Genomic DNA, 19,617 nt, shown 5'->3' on the forward strand with positions numbered 1-19,617 from the left:
GGACAAGCCAAGGCTGACGCAGACAGATTTGATTAACAAATCCCTGCAGCCGCTCCTTAACATAACGACGTATCCGCGTCTGTCTGTGAGCAAACAGGAGAAATGTCTGTGCTGTGTCTGTAGTTTTTTATCTGTATGGGGCATGTTTCGCATTTTGTGGGTCTCAGTAAAGTTTATTTGAAAAGGAGGGAGGGGACTCCCAGCAAGTCCCAGCCTGCCTTATCATGCGTTCAAGTCCTGTAGAAACTGAAGAGTGGCAAGTCCCTCCTCCCTGCAGTCACTGACAAATGTAGTAGGTGGTGGCGGTCCTAGCCTGTTTGGCGCCCCTGGGCGAACACTCCCTCTGCCCCCCCCCCCCCCACACACACACACACACAAAACATATTAAGGATTGTACATTAACATAAAAACATAACATTAATGTAGTTACTATGGACTTAATGCATACATATTATTAAAATATGGGCTATAACAGTTGTATTGATGTATAGCAACTTGAAATGCTCCCACAAATGGCACTACAACATGTAAAAAAATAATATAAGCTCTGGCGGACTTGGTTCTATGGTAGGTCTTAAAGGGTTAAATAAATATCGTCAAATAATCGAGATCTCAATTTCAGTGAAAATAATCGTGATTATCATTTTTGCCATAATCAAGCAGCCCTACCCATACAGAAAAGAAATAGTAAAAACTTATATGTGATTACTCATGAAAGTGGCCACTTTCATGAGTAAATCATATAAGGCTTACATGATTTACTCATGAAAGTGGCCACTTTCGCATTACTTTCATACATTGTTTTAGTAAGTATCCAAAACATACAAGTTTCATTATATAATTTTTCAAGGGATCTTATATCTGTTTTCACACTTATATGCTTTTCATACAAGTTTCACACAAGACAGATACAAACTTTATAAGATTTATATATATCTTTTCCATATGGGTAATCTTTTGCTCGTTTCTCCTCCTTTTCTTTTCTCTTTTTTTCTAAACTGAGGACCTGGTGGCTTTGAACTTTTCTTGTCCATCTTCCATTGGTTTTAATTTTGCACTCCAGTATGAACACCCATCCCTCATTCAAATCATGAATACATAATGGACTTGGATTTACAACATTATAAATGAAATGGACTCTATTTGGAAGCAGCAGGGCCCCCTCCAGTCCTTTCGACGGCTTGTGTGTGAGACTTTAAATCATCAAACTGTAAATTTTACATTGTGATTGATCCCTTTACCCCTAGTCCTAAAGTGTATATTTATTTTCTTACTCTTCTTATATATCCTCCTGAGACCCAGCAGTTCATTTTTGTGCACTGTAGTACACATTTAGTTTTTGCTTGTATCTCTCATACTCTACATGCCACTCTGCTAAGTCCTGTTGTTTCTTAGAGAGGACAAGTGTACCTTTAAAATGATGTCACATGTGTGGGGTGTGGCCTTGCCAACTATCCTTTTCCCTCCTTTTCAAAATGGCTGGCATCCCTACAAGCACATTTTATGGAAGAAGGAAAGGTAAGCATGATATTTACATTTAAAGTGTTTTTGCAACTCATATTTTGATAAATTTTCAAAAATAAACATCTAGTAAGTAATTTGAGGAAGTTTTCAGAACTAAGCTTATTTAATTTCACAGAGCAAATGACTAATTTATTAATGTGTACTCCAGTGCACGTCAGGACTTTGTACTTATTTTTATTTCACATTTTTCTAGTAGACAGCTCTTTGACAGAGGCAGAGAGAATTCTTAACAGAATCATTGAGGGAGATTCAGACATAGATCTTTCAGAAGATGAGAGTCATGTGAGCCAGACAGGAGAGGGTGAGAACCCAGATGAGGGACCAGACGAAGATGACCAAGATGCAGGGCCAGATGTAATGGAGAAAGACACAGGGCCAGCTGAAATCTGCCGTCGTCCTATCTGGTCCAAAACCAACATGTAGGAGAATCTGGAATTTTTGATTTTGAGTACGAAAGTACCAGTAACATACAGAAATGTTTTACAGTAAATTAATTTAACTTGTAAAGATAGTGTAAAAGTGTTTTAAGTGAACTATATCGGATATTTGAGTATAAATAATTTTTCTGACTTTTGTTTTGCTAAGTAATTTTTCTTTATCTTAGGTTCATGCCTGTGTTGGAAGAATGCAGAATTCGAGATGATGGCACACTAATGACACGTAATGATTGGAGCCCACAGCAGTATTTCCAGCAGTACATTGATAAAAAACTAATTCAGGACTTGTCCTTCTTCACCAACCAGCGTATGGTATGGGATTCAGGGTGTAGTTTAAACACAACACCAGAGGAGATCAATACCTTTTTAGGAATCTCTGTGTACATGGCATGCCTTGGATATCCGAGAATTAGAATGTACTGGGCTGCCAAAACAAGAGTCGCAATTATAGCTGATTCCATGACACGTGATCGTTTCTACAAGATCAGGTCCTCGCTGAAAATGGTTGACGATCTCAGTGTGCCAGAAAGCGAAAAGAAAAAGGATCCCCTGTGGAAAGTCAGACCAGTTCTAAAGAGGGTCCTCCAAGGTTGCCTCAATCTGCCCAGGCCAACAAAGGTCTGTATTGATGAACAGATCGTTCCATTCACTGGCCAATGTCCAGTTCGTCAGTTTGTACCTGGAAAGCCAAATCCAACAGGATTAAAAGTGTTTGTTCTTGCAAGTCCAGGTGGTTTAGTGCTTGATTTTGAAACCTACATGGGAAAGAACACCTTCACTCAAGTCCAACAGATGGGAATAAGTGGAAATGCAGTCTTGCGTTTAACAGAGACACTTCCTAGAGGATCACTAGTCTACTTTGACCGGTATTTTACCACCATCAGTCTTCTAGATGCTCTTAAAGAAAGGGGCCTTCTAGGTACAGGAACAATTCAAAAGAATCGAATCCCAAAAGAGTGCCACTTCACTGCTGACAACATCCTTAGCTCAAAACCAAGAGGTTCGTCAGAAATGATTGTACGGAGACCTCATGAAATAGCAGTCACCAAGTGGATGGACAACAAGCCTGTTGTCATGGCATCAACTGCTCATGGAATTGAGCCCCAGGATACCTGTTCCAGATGGTCAAAGAAAGAACAGACAAATCCAAGTCCCAAGACCTGCAGTGGTTGCAGAATATAATATCAACATGGGAGGGGTTGACCTATGTGATCGCATGCTCAGCTTCTACAGAATATCTAGCCGGACCAAGAAGTGGACTGTTCGCACCATACTTCATTTCATTGATCTGGCCATCACCAACTCATGGCTTCAATATCGACAAGACAGCGAGGCCATGCAACAAGCTGAAAAGAATACACAGTACCTGGAGTTCAAGCTCCTCTTGGCTGAAGAACTGATAAACAAGGGACAAACATGGGAACAAGACCTAAATAATACCAGTGATGAAGAGTTCTCTCCAGAAATCAAGAAAAGGAAGCCCCAACCAGATGAGAGTGTAAGAAAATATGGTGCACTCCACTTGCCTGAAATGGTTAACAGCCCAAGGCCTTTCAGGTGCAGAATGCTTGGGTGCAACAGTAAAACATATGTGAGATGTGTGAAGTGCCAAATGTTCCTCTGTGTATCCAAAAAATCACAGTGCTTTCTTAGATATCATAAATGAATGGACTTTTGTGAAATAAATAAAAAAAAACCAGTGCAATCAGTTGTTCCTAGACGAATGGCCTACAGCCAGTGAAATGTCAGTGACTTCTAAGTTGACCCATGATCTACTGTTTTGTGATGTTTTTATGTAAATATGTTTTAAAATCCTGCTTACAAAGATTTCAGTGCAGCATTTAATTTTTTTAATCAGCTCTTGAATTTTGTTAGTTTCACATTCGGGATCAATGAACTCCCCTTGTGCACTGGAGTGCACATGTTGTAAAATTTAAATAAAATCTGTTAAAAACAAAATTGTTTTTGCAATGTGTTTTTTACCAAGCCAATACTTGATTTATATTAAAAAAATCAAAATCAAAATACTTTTTTTTCCTGGGTCTCAGGAGGATATATTGTTTGTTTACTTCCACTGCTGTAACTGGAGCCTCGTCCTCTCGTCTCTCTATATACTGTACTTATATAGCGGAGATGACAATAAAGTTTTACTTTGACTTCAGCAGCGAGCAGGTGCACCGAGGGCTCTCGCGCTCACTTTTCATGTACAGAATTTCGAAAAAACATCGAATTATAAGCCTGTATTATAATGTATAAGGTTTTCACTCAGCATGGTTTGCAGCATGTCCTTCAAAAGAAAAAAAAAGAGTGATACATACTTTCAGTTATCAACTGAAATGTTTGAAAATGGACTGGAGGTTCCAGTTAAGCTGAATGTATCATGTGTGCTGTGCTTCATGACAGGAGGATTTCAGTTGATGTGCACACGAATGATTTGTGTTTCCTCTGCAGGTGAAGGTAGAAAGTGTGTGTGAGCTGTTGTGGATGTGAATTCAGCAGCATGGATCAGTGTGAGGACAGAGAGGAGGGAGTCTCTCCCTCTAAAACCACTCTGTGTGGGGAACATGAGAGCCAGACCAAAGCTCAGAGGTGAGATGACCATCTCTAACTGTCCAGGACTCTAATCCATGTCAAAGCTCAGCACTCACATCACTGCTCCATCATTATTCACAGGAACCAATCTGGAGCTGAACCCAGCTGTGTGTCCTTAAAGAGTGACGGGTCAAAGAGTATTGGTGGCAATTTTAAAGAACAACCCTTTGCTGCAGAGAGGTAAGCTGATAGTAACGTGAACTCTGATAGCAAACAATTTGGTGTCTGATTTAAATGAACTACTTGATGATGTTTCATTGTCGCCAAAGTAATGGTAAATGGCCTGCATTTGTATAGCGCTTTTCTAGTCCATAGGACCCCAAAGCGCTTTACACTACATTCAGTCATTCACCCATTCACACACACGATAGCAAGCTACATTGTAGCCACAGCTGCCCTGGGGCGCACTGACAGAGGCGAGGCTGCCGGACACAGGCGCCACCGGGCCCTCTGACCACCACCAGTAGGGGTTAGTATCTTGCCCAAGGATATTTAGTTCTCCTTAGATCTTCACTGAGTTCTTTGAACTTTCCTATTGTGCAAAGTATTAGTGAATCTAATGAGTGCTTTAAAACAAATCCCTTTTATACTGCCAAATAGAAACCTATCAGAAATTATCAGTTGGACCTGGCTGCAACAACAGTTTTATGTTTAGAAATCAAGGATATACTGTCCACTTTCATATCTGTCTCTTTGGCAGTAAGTGGTTCTTTGTTGTTTGGTTTGTAAAGCACTTTATAAGTGAGGCCTCGCATTACTTTTCTTCACTTATGATACAACCCAATATCACGACAAAGTGTGTAATAGATACGCTGTGTGTGCACTGTGTCCATTTTACACTTTGCTATGAGAACAGAGCCAGACCAAAGCTCAGAGGTGAGATGACCATCTCTAACTGTCCATGACTCTTCTCCATGTCACAGCTCAGCACTCACATCACTGCTCCATCATTATTCACAGGAACCAACCTGGACCTGAACCCAGCTGTGTTTCCTTAAAGAGTGACTGGTCAAAGAGTATTGGTGCTAATTTTAAAGGACAAAACTCTGCTGTGGAAAGGTAATCTATATCTGTATATATTTTTATTTTTTCAGTAAACTTTCAAACACTGTTAAAAAAAACAATTCTTTGATCTTCGGGCTGAAGGAAGAACAACACTCGGTGTTTTAATGCCCACTCAACAATCTCTTTAATCAATACAATTCTCTTTATTCCATACAAACTCTTTGAGCAATACAATCATCTGGACGGGAGATGTGCAGAGGAGGAGGTCCTGCAGATCTTGAAGTGTCTGACAGTTACACACACTCTTATAGCCTCGACCCCCACCCGAGTCATAAAACCTAAACATTCACATTCTTTCTCTCCCTCTCAGGCTATGTCCATCATTTTCTCTCCGTTTTGGCCTCCTGTCCACATTGAGACGGCATTTTTGTCACGGTCCTGGGTCAGTGACCCAGTGTTTTGAGTTTCTTGCGCCTCTGAGTTTTTTGTATTATGTTCTTAGTTCTCTTTGTTGTCCCAGCTTATTCTTTAATGTAGTGTCTTAGTTTCGTTTTCTTGTATTCTGTTTAGTTCTCTGAGTATTTAGTAGCTGCCCTCTGTGTCTCTTTGTTGTTGGTGTTGTCTGTGTTTCTTAGTTGCTCTGTCTCCCCTAGTCTAGTTCGCGTCTCTGTGTCATACTTCCTGTTTTACGTTGAAGGTCCGTGTCTTATGTGAATGTGTTCAGTTTACGCTTCCTTGTCTCGTCAGTTCTTATTTCCCCCAGCTGTGCTCTCCTTCTGTGTCTCATTCCCCTCGTTACTTCCCAGTGTATTTAAGCCCTGTGTTTCTCTGAGTCAGTGTCGTGTTGTCCCTCATGCTGTGTGGATCTCCCTGTGTCTCACTGTGAGTTTTAGGTTGGTGTTTCCTAGTTTAGTTTGTATTTTTTTTTCCCTGCCAGCCAATAAAGCTGTGACTTTGAGTTGACACCTTGAGTCTGAGCGCCTGCATTTTGGGCAACTCTGTCAAAATGACTGAAAACGCTAGTGTGGACACGGAGCATTTTCGTATGAAAACGCCGTTTTCGAATATCTCCGTGCTAGTGTGGACGTAGCCTTAGTGAGCTTCAGTTATGACCTTGGCTTTCAGCATGTTTTGTTCTCCCTAATCAGACAAAGCGGGCCGTGATTCTATGCAAACAGTATTTCTTTATAAATCAGCAATATAAGGTATCATGAAACAGTGTAATATTCCATTCCTGTCTTTTCTCAACATAAACAATCCATTAATTTTATTACATGTACATGGGGATTTTCACAGCTCAGCATCCAATATCAAAATCCGCTGGGGCCGTCCCAGCAGCACACATTTATACACAGACATCAACAACCTTGTGATCCCTCTCTGTCTCCTGCCTCCCTATCTTGTGTCCTTGCTGCCCACTTCTTCGCACACTATATTCTCCTGAGTTTGGCTTACCAACTCCTTATCCCACTAACGGCAGCTTTCTGTCGCTCCTGCTTCTCACATACATCTCTGACCTATTCTTCCAATTCTATGTGTGTGCTCGATGTGTGAATGTTTAGTAACTTGACCTATGACCTACTTAAATGAATAATGAATATAATGCTTTACCATGGTTCAACAACTAAATCCCAACTACTGCGATAATACGATAATCTATTCTCACACAGCTCAGCACTCACATCACTGCTCCATCATTATTCACAGGAACCAACCTGGACCTGAACCCAGCTGTGTGTCCTTAAAGAGTGACTGGTCAAAGAGTATTGGTGCTAATTTTAAAGGACAAAACTCTGCTGTGGAAAGGTAATCTATATCTGTATATATTTTTATTTTTTCAGTAAACTTTCAAAAACCTAACCACTGATGTAAGAGGCTTTTCTGTCAGAAAGCTGGTCCAGCAGGTGTAAACTTTGTACTTTGGCTCAGAAAACAATGTTGGTAACAACCAGTCGAGTGGCATCAGGTCTTGCTAAGTGGAGGCAGCCCTTACTGCTATTAAGAATTGGATGTCAATAGAGACTCTTTTTTTTTTAACCAGCTGCTCCTAATTGCCCCACCATTTAGCCACCGAACAAAGGGCTATGGGGCTTTTGCCATTTTACTGGCAGCCTTTGTTTTAGAAGCCTTTGAAGTTAAAATCTAAGCCACAAATCACTTATAGGTTTCTTTTTTGATGGCTTAGGTAAAGTCCAAGAGACTATTTTGCACCTAGTAGCCACAAATCAATTATTAATGTCTCAAAGAAGTCCATCAGTGCCGTGATTCTATCTTATATGAACATCTGTCTTAGCTGCTGGTAATCAAGCTAAAACAAATCATTCAACAATTCAAATCATCACTGTAAAAAATTCTAACACTGGTAAAACATGATTACATGGTTTTCCTTTCCTCTTAATTAGGAAGGTGGGATTGTAAAATAGTTTTTCTGAGAAGTCTTTTTTTCTCTCTTATTTATTCATCTCTACAGAGAGAACAAGAATACCTCAGAGGTTCCCAGTGATCAGCCTCCCCAGGAGCATCAAGCACACCTGGACTCCATATTTATGGTCTGTAAATATACAAACAGTACTTTACATCTGTTCACAGTCATTTCTTAAAAATTTTATGCATGTTCTTACAACCAAACACAGAAGCAAAAAGCGTGACTATTTTTGAAAATAGCTTCAAAATTCAGATGGTGCAGCAGCAAAAATATAACTGTATGGTATTTACATTGTATTTCAAGCTCTAATATTTCTAAACCACTTGTTAGTTTTATTTAAAAAATACTTTTAAATCGTTACAGAAAGTTGTATTATAATAAAGTGGAAGCAACTGGAAATGAAAGTCTGACTGCACTGTGCCAAATGTAAAGTTTAGTGGAGGTTTGATTATGGGATTTGTTTGTTTTTCAGGGTTGGGGTTCGGCTCCTTAGTGCTGATCCTGTGTTTTTTCACAAAATTGTGTGGTATGACCAAAGGTCTCCACTTTGGTGTCATCCATTCAGAGTCTTGTGGTTTGTTTGGATGCAGCTTTACAAACCTAAGCTGTGCTGTTTTCTTCTCAGAAAGGAGAGCTTTCTCCTGACAACCCTTCTAAACTTGCAATATTTGTTTCTCCTTTTTCTAAATGTACTGTCATAAACTTCAACTCTTTAGCTCTTGTGTTTTTTTTGCTGTTTCTTTGAGAATTGTACAGTCTAACCAGGTTTGCCGCGACATCCACACCTTGGAAGACTAGCAACTGACTTATTATTTTCCACTTGTGAATAATCTTTAGGATGATGGCCTTCAAATTGTTTTCAACTTGCTTTAAAACTCTTCCCAGATTGATGGGTGTGAATGCCCACATAAATGCAGCATTGAGTGCAAAACAAAAGAAATGGTGTATGCAGACCTGCAGTGCTCAGCAGGAATCTTAACATTCCCTGAGACATTTTCCTCCATCACCAAGGTCTAAAGTTAATTTATTCAGCTTTTAAGGGGGATCTAAAAACAGCAAACTGACACCACACGAAGCCCTGGAATGATGTATAAATAAAACAGATTTTAATTCCAGCTGGATTGTAATTGTTTTCAACATGGTTCTGATGTTTGTGTCTATGATTTCAGATTTATTGAGTCATTCATATAAATTTCTGTTCCAGCTCCTGGAGGAGAAAATCATCACTTTTGTGAAGAATGAGTTAAAGAAGATCCAGACAGTTCTGTATCCAGATTATTCAGAATGCTTAAACTGCCAGACGGAGGATAAGGAGATTTTGGAGTGTGAGGATGAAGAGCAAAGGCGTACCAACAGAGAGGCATTTATAAAGATCACACTGCAGTTTCTGAGAGGAATGAAGCAGTATGAGCTGGCTGACCGTCTGCTGAGCAGTAAGAGGATTTTTCTAAACATAGAAGCTGCTGGTTATACTAAGACATTTACTAATGTCTGAAGGATTACACCAGCACATATGTAAACACTCATTCTTTAGAAGAATTAAATGGTGGGATATTTAATATATAACTTAATCAGGTAACATATTGTCTGTTTTCAGGCAGATTTGCTCCAGTTTGTCAACATAATCTTAAATCTCAACTGAAGAAGAAGTTCCAGTGTCTGTTTGAGGGGATCGCTAAAGCAGGAAATCCAACCATTCTGAATCAGATCTACACAGAGCTGTACATCACAGAAGGGACTGCAGAAGTCAATGATGAGCATGAGGTCAGACAGATTGAAACAACATCCAGGAGACGAAAACCAGATGGACCAGAAACAACAATCAGACAAGAAGACATCTTTAAAGCCTCACCTGGAAGAGATGAACCAATCAGAACAGTGTTGACAAAGGGAGTGGCTGGCATTGGGAAAACAGTCCTAACACAGAAGTTCACTCTAGATTGGGCTGAAAGCAAAACTAACCAGGACATCAAGTTCATATTTCCATTCACTTTCAGAGAGCTGAATGTGCTGAAAGAGAAAAACTTTAGCCTGCTGGAACTTGTTCATCACTTCTTTACCAAAACTAAAGAAGTAGGAATCTGCAGCTTTGAAGACTTCCAGGTTGTCTTAATTTTTGATGGCCTCGATGAGTGTCGACTTCCTCTGGACTTCCACAAAACTAAAATCCTGACAGACCCCACTAAGTCCACCTCAGTAGATGTGCTGCTAACTAACCTCATCAGAGGGAACCTGCTTCCCTCTGCTCACGTCTGGATAACCACACGACCTGCAGCAGCCAATCAAATCCCACCTGGGTATATTGACATGGTAACAGAGGTGAGGGGGTTCACTGACCCACAGAAGGAGGAGTACTTCAGGAAGAGATTCAGAGATGAGGAGCAAGCCAGCAGGATCATCTCCCACATCAAGACATCACAAAGCCTTCACATCATGTGTCACATCCCAGTCTTCTGCTGGATCGCTGCTACAGTTCTGGAGGATGTGGGGAAGAAGAGAAAAGAGGAAACAAGGACAGCACTACCTACAACCCTGACTGAGATGTACATCCACTTCTTGGTGGTTCAGGCAAAAGTGAAGAAGGTCAAGTATGATGGAGGAATGGAGACAGATCCACCCTGGAGTCCAGAGAGCAAACAGATGGTTGAGTCTCTGGGAAAACTGGCTTTTGAGCAGCTGCAAGGAGACAACCTGATCTTCTATGAATCAGACCTGACAGACTGTGGCATCGATATCAGCGCCGCCTCAGTGTACTCAGGAGTGTTTACACAGATCTTTAAAGAGGAGAGAGGGCTGTACAAGGACAAGGTGTTCTGCTTCATCCATCTGAGTGTTCAGGAGTTTCTGGCTGCTCTTCATGTCCATCTGACTTTCATCAACTCTGGAGTGAATTTACTGGAAAAGCAACAGGAAACCACCCAGAATTTGCAAGAAGAAGAATCTGCAGACACTTGCTTGTACAAGGGTGCTGTGAATAAGGCTTTACAGAGTTCAAACGGAAAACTGGACTTGTTCCTCCGCTTCCTCCTGGGTCTTTCACTTCAGACCAATCAAAGTCTTTTACATGGGCTGCTAGAACAGACAGGATGTAGCTCACAGACCAATCTGGAAACAGTTCAACACATAAAGGAGAGGCTCAGTGGAAATCTATCTGCAGAGAAAAGCATCAACCTGTTTCACTGTCTTAATGAACTAAATGAACATTCTATATTGGAGGAGATCCAACAGTCCCTGAGATCAGGAAGTCTCGCTGCTGATAAACTGTCTCCTGCTCAGTGGTCAGCTCTGGTCTTTATCTTATTATCATCAGAAAAAGATCTGTTTGTGTTTGACCTGAAGAAATACTCTGCTTCAGAGAAGGCTTTCCTAAGGCTCCTGCCAGTGATTAAATGCTCCAGCATAGCGCTGTAAGTCATAAAGTTTTCATGATTTAAACACACTGTTTTTATTATTCTGTTTAGCACAGTTGTGTGCTGTCTAGTTTGATGTAAGATTTATGTGCCAATTAGAAGCTGCACTTAATGTATAAGCTCATTATGTCATCGGGTTTCTTAGGGTAAACTGGTAACGATTTAGCATGTGCTAAGTTGATGATTTATATAGTCCATGTATAATCAAAAGTTCATGCTGTGCAGTCACATATTATTATTTTCTTGTCCACTGTTGTCTCCTCAGACTTGGTGGATGTAACCTCTCAGACAGAATCTGTGAAACTCTATCCTCACTACTCAGCTCCCGTTCCTCTTGTCTGAGAGAGCTGGACCTGAGTAACAACAACCTGAAAGACTCCGGAGTCAAAGTACTGTCTGGGGGACTTGAGGGTCCACACTCTAAACTGGAAAAACTTAGGTTACGATTCTTCAAATCTTTCATGATATGTGTAAAATTGTTCTAGTTGAGATCCTAGATATTACATATTAAATTATCAGGACTTTCTCACTACTTTCTTTTCATGTGGTCTGTTTAGGATCTTTTTTTTCTCTTTAATTAAAGAAATGACACTCATGAAGCACTTTGAGAGTTCAGGTAGAGTAGACAAGCGCTATCTAAGAACCAGTACATTTACCATTTACCACGTGAGCACCAGTTCAATTTTTTCTAATTGTTTAATAGTTTCTGTCATGTATGCTGTCTGCAGATTGTCAAGTTGCTCAGTCACAGAAGAAGGTTGTAGTGCTCTGACATCAGCACTGAACTCCAACCATTACCACCTGAGAGAGCTCGACCTGAGCTACAATAATCCAGGAGAGGCAGGGGTGAAGATGCTGAAGCAGCTCCGACTGGACACACTCAGGTGTGCAGAGGCTGTTTGTAGCCACAGTGTCTGATAGAGGAAGATGATTTTGAAAGTTTTTCTTACAGTCACACATAAAGTAGCCTTTTTCATTTAGCTCATTATAGGAATTCTACTTGAACGTGAACAAGAAATAAGTGAAGGGTTTGTGAATCTGTAGCTTCGTAGTCTCACGCAGCCTATTTGTCCATATGCTTATGAATATAAATGCGAACCGAATAAGCAGAGGGTATGTTTTGAGGATTCATATGTTCCCCACCACCTCTGGATAACAAGCCATGCCAAGTGTTTTGGGAGGGGTTTGTTTTGTTGTTGTTTTTTGTTGTTTTTTGTACTGGTTTACTACTTTACAAATGACTAAGCTGCTAATGTTTTATTACTATATTTGGCTGCTTTTAATGATATGGACAAGGAGGATTGAAAGTGGACTGCATTACTTTGAACCACTATTTCCAAAGAACATGCTTAGGTTGGGCGATATGTAAAAAAACTTCCAACCGATGCAGGTGATATATTCACGTATGCACAGACTTTTTGATGGGCGGAGCAATGTAATGATGCACATATTGATTTGCGCGTTTAGAACACAGATGAAGTCCAAACATGGACAAAGTAATTGCCAAATTGCACACTGGAGGAAAAGGCACAGATAGAAATAGACTGTTACCTCAGTGAAGAGTTGTTTGGTCAAGTGTGTAAAACAGATAAACACTGGAAATGCCTGTAAACACGGTTATAGTGGAAAAAATAAGCCAGTTTCTCTTTGTTTCCTTCCCCACCATAGTGGGTTTTTTTATTTGATAAAATGCTTTTGTTTTTTTTTAACATAGGCTACTGCTGTTCTTTCTTTCTCTTATTTGAGTAAATCGCTCCAGCACTCTAAGGAGGGTGCATTTGCTCACAGCTGAAGGAGGGTGACGTTAAAACAGCGCTATTATTTGTTTCTGTTGACTGCTTCTGTTAGCTTCAGCCAACATTATTAGCAAATAAATAAATAAATCACCCTTGTAAAAACGATTGAGCCTATTGTCAATAGTCGATATATTCCTCCAATCGCCCAGCCTTAGTGCATGCAAATAATTTGTATTTCAGTTCTCAACTTTAGACTTTAACTTTGTTATACAGGTAAAACAATTTATTGCAATTAAATTACAATCAATTGATTATTATTGTATTCACCCTCTGGAGTCGACGGACGCACCGGCGCATCAAAATCACATGACCAATTTAAGACGACACAGCTACAAGATGCTGCGACTCAGTCTCCATTTCAATTTGGGTCGAGAGTACGGACTTCAAACGATATACCAGTTTTTGAATTGTGTCAATGGGCCACGTAAAGCCAGGGTTATGATAAAAAATACACGCAATGTTTTTTCTGAACAAAACAGTGGTGTTTACAGCGGGAAGAACGGTAAAAACTGTGTTTTCTACAGACAGCGCTAGCAAACACTCGCCACTTGTGAGTGAAAAAAAGGAAAAAACACCCCTTCCCTATTGGTGTTAGAGTTTACCATGCGGCACTTGGTTGTTTAGGGAGAAGGGGAAGTTTTAGGAGTGACACCCGCGACGGAAAGCGGGCAAGCAAAAGAAAGAGAGAGAGCAAGTTTTCATATGTGAGACATTAGTGACGTTTAGCATGTTTGGAGGCTAGAGTTAGTGTGTTGTGTAGTTATTGTTTTGTACTGTGTGTCAGTTATACTGCTGAATGTCACATTTGCTCCAAAAAAGCCATCAAATGCAGATTCCAGTGTAAACGCTGTTCCCACATGGAAAACAGGACTGATACACCTCCTGCTGTCAGACCTGCAGGGTTTAGGCCTGTGGTGTTCTCCTCTGTTTTATACTGAACACAAACTAGTTTTTTGGACTCGCACAAATAATTTGTGTGCCTTCTCATCTGATGCAGCACACATGATTGTTCTGTAAATAGATTTAAATGGTTATATAAAAAACGCCTGAGGCCTTGGCTGCATTTTTAGGTAAAAAGTACCTTATAACTTTGTTGTTTGCAAAACTTGTGCATAATTTTTAGAAATGTACAATTTATATTTGCATTTCAAGTTATGAAAATGATTCGTTAAACATGTTTGTGGGTTTTACAGTAAAAAATATAACTTTTTTCTACTCAGATAAAATTTTTTGTCTGAAGTTAGATCAATTGTGCTAATATAGTATGCCAAAATGAAAAAATAACTCAAATTTCAAATATTTGAGGTTGTGCTGAAAATAATGATACAAAATAAGGCAAGATAAACAGTTTTTAAAGGTGAAATATAGAGGTAAAATCAAAAGTAGTCAAAAACGGCCAGTTATACCCTGGACCCCAGAGGGCTAATATTATTGTAATAAAAATGAAGTATAAAGTATAAAATGACCATAAATACGTCACTGCGATTTAGTCGGATGTTAAAAAATATAAATTTTATTTTGTACAAATAATGCACAAAGTGTATAAATAATAAAATGTCTTAAGGATATTTGGAATAGACCAGCAAGGATTTAGCATGTGCACAGTTAATAATCAGTATAGACTGCACATTTTAACGTTTTTTTGTTTGTTTGTTTGTTTGTTTGTTTATTTTGGTTTGTGTGTTTGTTTGGGTTTTTTTACCTCTTGTTGTCTCAACAGACTAAGTGGTTGTAACCTCTCGGACAGAATCTGTGACACTCTATCCTCAGTTCTCAGCTCCCACTCCTCTAGTCTGAGAGAGCTGGACCTGAATAATAATGACCTGAAGGACTCGGGAGTGAAAACACTGTGTGGTGGACTAGAGAGTCCATACTGTAAACTGGAAATATTCAGGTCAGGATTCTTCAAACTTTTCATATAAAGTCCATTTAAATCATATTCAATGCTAACCTATGTGGCTAACCAGGGCTAACCAGGACTATTGTTGATTTATTCTGCTATATTCTGCTATATTATTAAAACTATCTAATAACAGGATTTCTTTTCACACAGACTGTGTAGCGTCGATTTGTTGTTTTTAATTTGATGTAATTTATTACAGATGTTCACATTTTCCTCAGAATCAACTAGTAATTCACACCAGGCTTTTTCATTGAGAGTAATTATCTGGTCAACTTTTTAAGTAGTGCTTAAATCCCTACAAAACTAATGACACTCATATGAGCATCAGTTCTACTTTGTGTAGGGCTTGTCCTAATTCTTACTTTAATAGTTTCATTAATTGAACAAATAAACTTTTAGCTCAAAATATCTCTGTTAAAGCTAACTCTGCGCTTCAATCGATCACATATTTGTTAAATGGAGGTATTGTTTCTCGCTATTTGACTGCGTCACTGTTCTCTTATAGTATCTGTCACATGTGCTGTCTGCAGATTGTCAGGCTGCTTGATCACAGAAGAAGGTTGTACTGTTCTTATCTCAGTGCTGAACTCCAACCATTCCACCCTGAGAGAGCTCGACCTGAGCTACAATGATCCAGGAGAGGCAGGGGTGAAGCTGCTGAAGCAGCTCCAACTGGACATACTCAGGTATGAAGTGGCCTTTGGCAGCCAAAGTGCCTGGCAATGGAGAAAGAGACACTCGAGGAAATAGGAGAAATTTCTTCACTCATCAAGGAGCTTTTTTTTTTTATATATATAAATTTTTGCTCCAAGCCATATAAAAGAAAAACAAGTCTTACATTTGTGTGAATGTTAAATAAATGAACACTGGTTTGTTTGTTTGTTTGTTTGTTTGTTTTGTTTTTTTACTTTTAGTACCACACACTGCTGTGCTTGAGGCTAGAGTGGTTTATTTAATATCACATTAGGATTTTTATTTGATTGTTTTGCACAAACATGGATTGAAAGTTCTCTGTGTAGCTTTTTTTATACTGGCAATATTTTTTTTTCTATTACTTTATGATTAAGTAGACCAATATCGATATAATATTTATAATTCATTTGTCACAGTGAGCCGAAGCAGACTGTTTGAATTTATGAAGAGTGGACCCAAAATGCAGACACAGAGGAACGTGGAGCCAAAATTTGAGTATTAACAAAAAGCGAGCCGTTTAATGTGGCTGATGAAGAAATGAAGAAAGTAATATATAAGGCAAACAAAGACAAGAATAAACAATAACCTAAACCGAGGAAACTAAAGATAAACATAAAAAACAAAAACATGAAAAAAAACGTGAAACTTGGCATGGATACAAAGATACCTGGAACATAGAAATATGGCACAAAAGATGGCCTGACACTGAACAAAGGAAGACAGAAGGCTAGTACACAATCAGATAATGGGGGGATGGGGAATAGGTGGGAACACAGCTGGAACAAATCAGACCTAACAAGACAAGGGGAAGCAAAACACAATAAAACAGGAAACGGCATGGAACGCAGACATGACAACATGGACAAGAAGACAAGAAACATGACAGACTAATAAGGAAGACATACGTGAAACATAACTAAACTTAAGGCAACCAAATGATAATCTTATTACACAACATACACTAAACAAAAATATAAACGCAACACTTTTATTTTTGCTCCCATTTTTCATGAGCTGAACTTAAAGATCTGAAACATTTTCTACATACACAAAGGACCCATTATTATCAAATATTGTTCACAAATCTGTCTAAATCTGTGTTAGTGAGAACTTCTCATTTGCCGAGATAATCCATCACACCTCACAGGTGTGGCATGTCAAGGTGCTGATTAGAAAGCATGAATATTGCACAGGTGTGCCTTAGACTGCCCACAATAAAAGGCCACTCTGAAATATGCAGGAAGTGTTGTTTTCAATAAATTGCATGATCAAAAAAAAATTTCTTCTTAACATCCAACCATGCAACATATAATTTGCATATTTTTGGTGCAGCGTGTTTTGGGGTTTGAAAATGTTGAAACGTTTCTCCCACTGAAAACGCTACATCCAGATGAACAAAATAAACTTTTGGAGGTTTTGATCAGGAACTTTTTAAATTTGGTATTAGTCAGTATAATGAGGCTTTAATTATCTTTCCAGAGACTGATCTAACTCAGGGTCTCTCATCCAGTGTCCTGAGCTTTCAATGTAAGCTTTCACTTTCTGTCATACAGACTTCATCAGTGTCTAACATTATGTGTATGAGAGCGATGTAATGTCCATGTGTGCGTGCTGAAAGAGACTGTGCTGGTCTGACCCCCCTCCTCCTTTCAGGGTGGAGCCTGCTGGAGGCCGATGGTTGAGACCAGGTCTGAGGAAGTGTAAGTGTGTTTTTAATGTGATTCATTAAAAACATTCAACCATCTTCAAACTGTCACATCACTAATTCACATCTCTGATGTCAAGAGTCATTATCAAAGTGTCAATCAATGAACGGATGATGGATCAATAACTGCAGCTGGACTGTGTTTGTTCTCTCCATCAGATTCCTGTCAACTCACATTCGACACAAACACAGTGAACACAAAACTGAAACTGTCTGACAACAACAGGAAGGTGGCACGTGTGGAGGAGGATCAGTCATATCCTGATCATCCAGACAGATTTGACTTCCATCCTCAACTATTGTGTAGAGATGGTCTGACTGGTCGCTGTTACTGGGAGGTCGAGTGGAGAGGAAACGTTTATATATCAGTGAGTTACAGAAGAATCAGAAGGAAAGAAAATGCTAAACATTGTTTGTTTGGATGGAATGATCAGTCCTGGAGTTTGTATTGTACAGATGATGGTCCTCATTCTGTCAGGCACAACAACAGACAAACATCCATCTCCTCCTCCTCCTCCTCCTCTGTCTCTAACAGAGTAGCAGTGTATGTGGACTGTCCTTCTGGCACTCTGTCCTTCTACAGAGTCTCCTCTGAAACTCTGATCCACCTCCACACTTTCAGCACAACATTCACTGAACTGCTTTATCCTGGATTCAGAGTCTTGTTTGGGGCCTCTTTGAGTCTGTGTGGCATTTGATAAGAGTCTTCACCTGTTTGAGATGCACAGAAGAAGAATTTAGAAAATACTCAGACATTCACAAGTTTAGTGAGCAGCCAGGCTTCAGCCTGATGTCTGATTGGGTGCGTAGCCTCCAGCTTACTTCCACATGGATGGCGGTCGTAGCTCAGGAGTAAGCAACATTTTATTTATATGGCACCTTTCAAGACAAGGATAACGAAGTGCTTCACAATAAAATTTAAAAAACGGAGCACTAAAAAAAAGACTTAACAAAAGCAAGTCTAAGATGATGAGTTTTTAGTTGTTTCTTAAAACAACTCACAGACGCTGTTTCTGGAAGTGTTCATGAGCCCATGCACTGATATTTTATTGCAGCGCTAATGAAGGTAATAGCAATCTCACTGATCTGAAAATGCCACCAAAAACGCAAACTCATGAGTTGAAGAGGAGTCGGAGGAGATCATGAAATCGCCAAATTTCATTTTGGACGAACTGAGCAAAGTGGCTAAACAGCAAGGTATGCTACATGTCCTAATAAATGAGATTAAACAACTAAAAAAACCTGATAAAGGAGAAGGACAAGAAAATAGACGGCTTGGAACAGCGGATCGAGGGCCTTGAACAATACACAAGAATGAGTATTTAATCATAAGTGGACTAGAGATGTAACACTGAACCTACACCAGATCAACAGCTGGCAGAGGTAGAGACGGTGAAGATGCCCCAGCAGAGGAGCTGCAAACACTTGAACAGCAAGTGATAAATTTCTCCAAATGAAGAATGTGTGTATTCAGAGACATCATATCACAACATGTCACATGCTCTGTATAGATAGTAAAACAAAGCCCATTTTGAAGAAGCTAAAGAGGACTGGTGTGTATTTCCAATGAACATTTAATGAAAAAAACTGCTGAAATTGCAAAACAGGCACGTAGCCTGAAAAACAAAACAAGATATAAGCACCATGACCGAGGAACTGCAAAGTAATGATAAGACTCCTAAAGAAGTGAAAGTTCTGATAATAAGAGAACTCAGCGACTTAGATCAATACAAACGATCAGGAGTCTGCTCTTTACTGGAAATGTGATGACTGGATATTATGAATAATGGATGTGGAAACATAAATGACAAGGTTGGATTATATGTTTCCATGAAGAGGAAGACTTTGATTATGAAAAGGACTATCAAGGTGGTTATAATTTCTAATAAATACATTACTTTTAATATCGCTGTGTGGTTTTCATCTGTAAAGCTGAATAAGATCAGAACAAATGTCAAAAGAACAAAAGTGAGGGCAGAGGTAAAAAATGACATGATATTTAGAATCTGCATATATGATTCCCTATATACTTTAATGTTGTTACAAGCCTGCAGTAAGAACTGCAAAAACTGTTTTAAATAGTTGTATATAGGATTATTATTATTATTATTAGGATGATTATTACTT

At 39.3% G+C, this 19,617-nt stretch overlaps 2 protein-coding genes across 4 annotated transcripts in view; both read left to right on the plus strand.

Moving 5' to 3' along the window:
* LOC101472593 (protein NLRC3) overlaps positions 1-19,394 on the plus strand; it is a 45,833-nt gene extending 26,439 nt beyond the window's left edge. For 2 of the 3 annotated variants that reach the window (XM_076880704.1, XM_076880702.1), the window contains exons 2-14: positions 4,413-4,550; positions 4,635-4,733; positions 5,514-5,612; positions 7,266-7,364; positions 8,029-8,107; positions 9,188-9,416; positions 9,581-11,390; positions 11,659-11,832; positions 12,122-12,277; positions 14,910-15,083; positions 15,623-15,778; positions 17,439-17,485; positions 17,650-19,394. In XM_076880704.1, coding sequence (XP_076736819.1) covers positions 4,462-4,550; positions 4,635-4,733; positions 5,514-5,612; positions 7,266-7,364; positions 8,029-8,107; positions 9,188-9,416; positions 9,581-11,390; positions 11,659-11,832; positions 12,122-12,277; positions 14,910-15,083; positions 15,623-15,778; positions 17,439-17,485; positions 17,650-18,188 — 3,750 coding nt within the window. In that variant the 5' untranslated portion in view covers positions 4,413-4,461 and the 3' untranslated portion in view covers positions 18,189-19,394. The remainder of the gene's footprint in view (positions 1-4,412; positions 4,551-4,634; positions 4,734-5,513; positions 5,613-7,265; positions 7,365-8,028; positions 8,108-9,187; positions 9,417-9,580; positions 11,391-11,658; positions 11,833-12,121; positions 12,278-14,909; positions 15,084-15,622; positions 15,779-17,438; positions 17,486-17,649) is intronic. The other variant, XM_023152871.3, reaches the window with a different exon arrangement.
* LOC111500659 (piggyBac transposable element-derived protein 3) lies at positions 699-4,399 on the plus strand. Its single transcript, XM_024798654.2, has 2 exons — positions 699-1,518; positions 2,129-4,399. Exons 1-2 carry the CDS (start codon positions 1,418-1,420, stop codon positions 3,141-3,143), a joined length of 1,116 nt encoding a protein of 371 aa, XP_024654422.2. The 5' UTR covers positions 699-1,417; the 3' UTR covers positions 3,144-4,399.
* Positions 19,395-19,617: the final 223 nt, after the last annotated feature.

The sequence above is a fragment of the Maylandia zebra genome, linkage group LG23, assembly GCF_041146795.1.
Source record: "Maylandia zebra isolate NMK-2024a linkage group LG23, Mzebra_GT3a, whole genome shotgun sequence".
In the NCBI taxonomy this organism is placed as follows: Eukaryota; Metazoa; Chordata; class Actinopteri; order Cichliformes; family Cichlidae; genus Maylandia; species Maylandia zebra.

Coding starts and splice junctions, on each gene's coding strand:
- LOC111500659 (XM_024798654.2), top strand. CDS start 1,418: ATGATGTCACATGTGTGGGGTGTGGCCTTGCCAACTATCCTTTTCCCT. Junction 1,519..2,128: donor ATTTTATGGAAGAAGGAAAG/GTAAGCATGATA, acceptor TCTTTATCTTAG/GTTCATGCCTGTGTTGGAAG.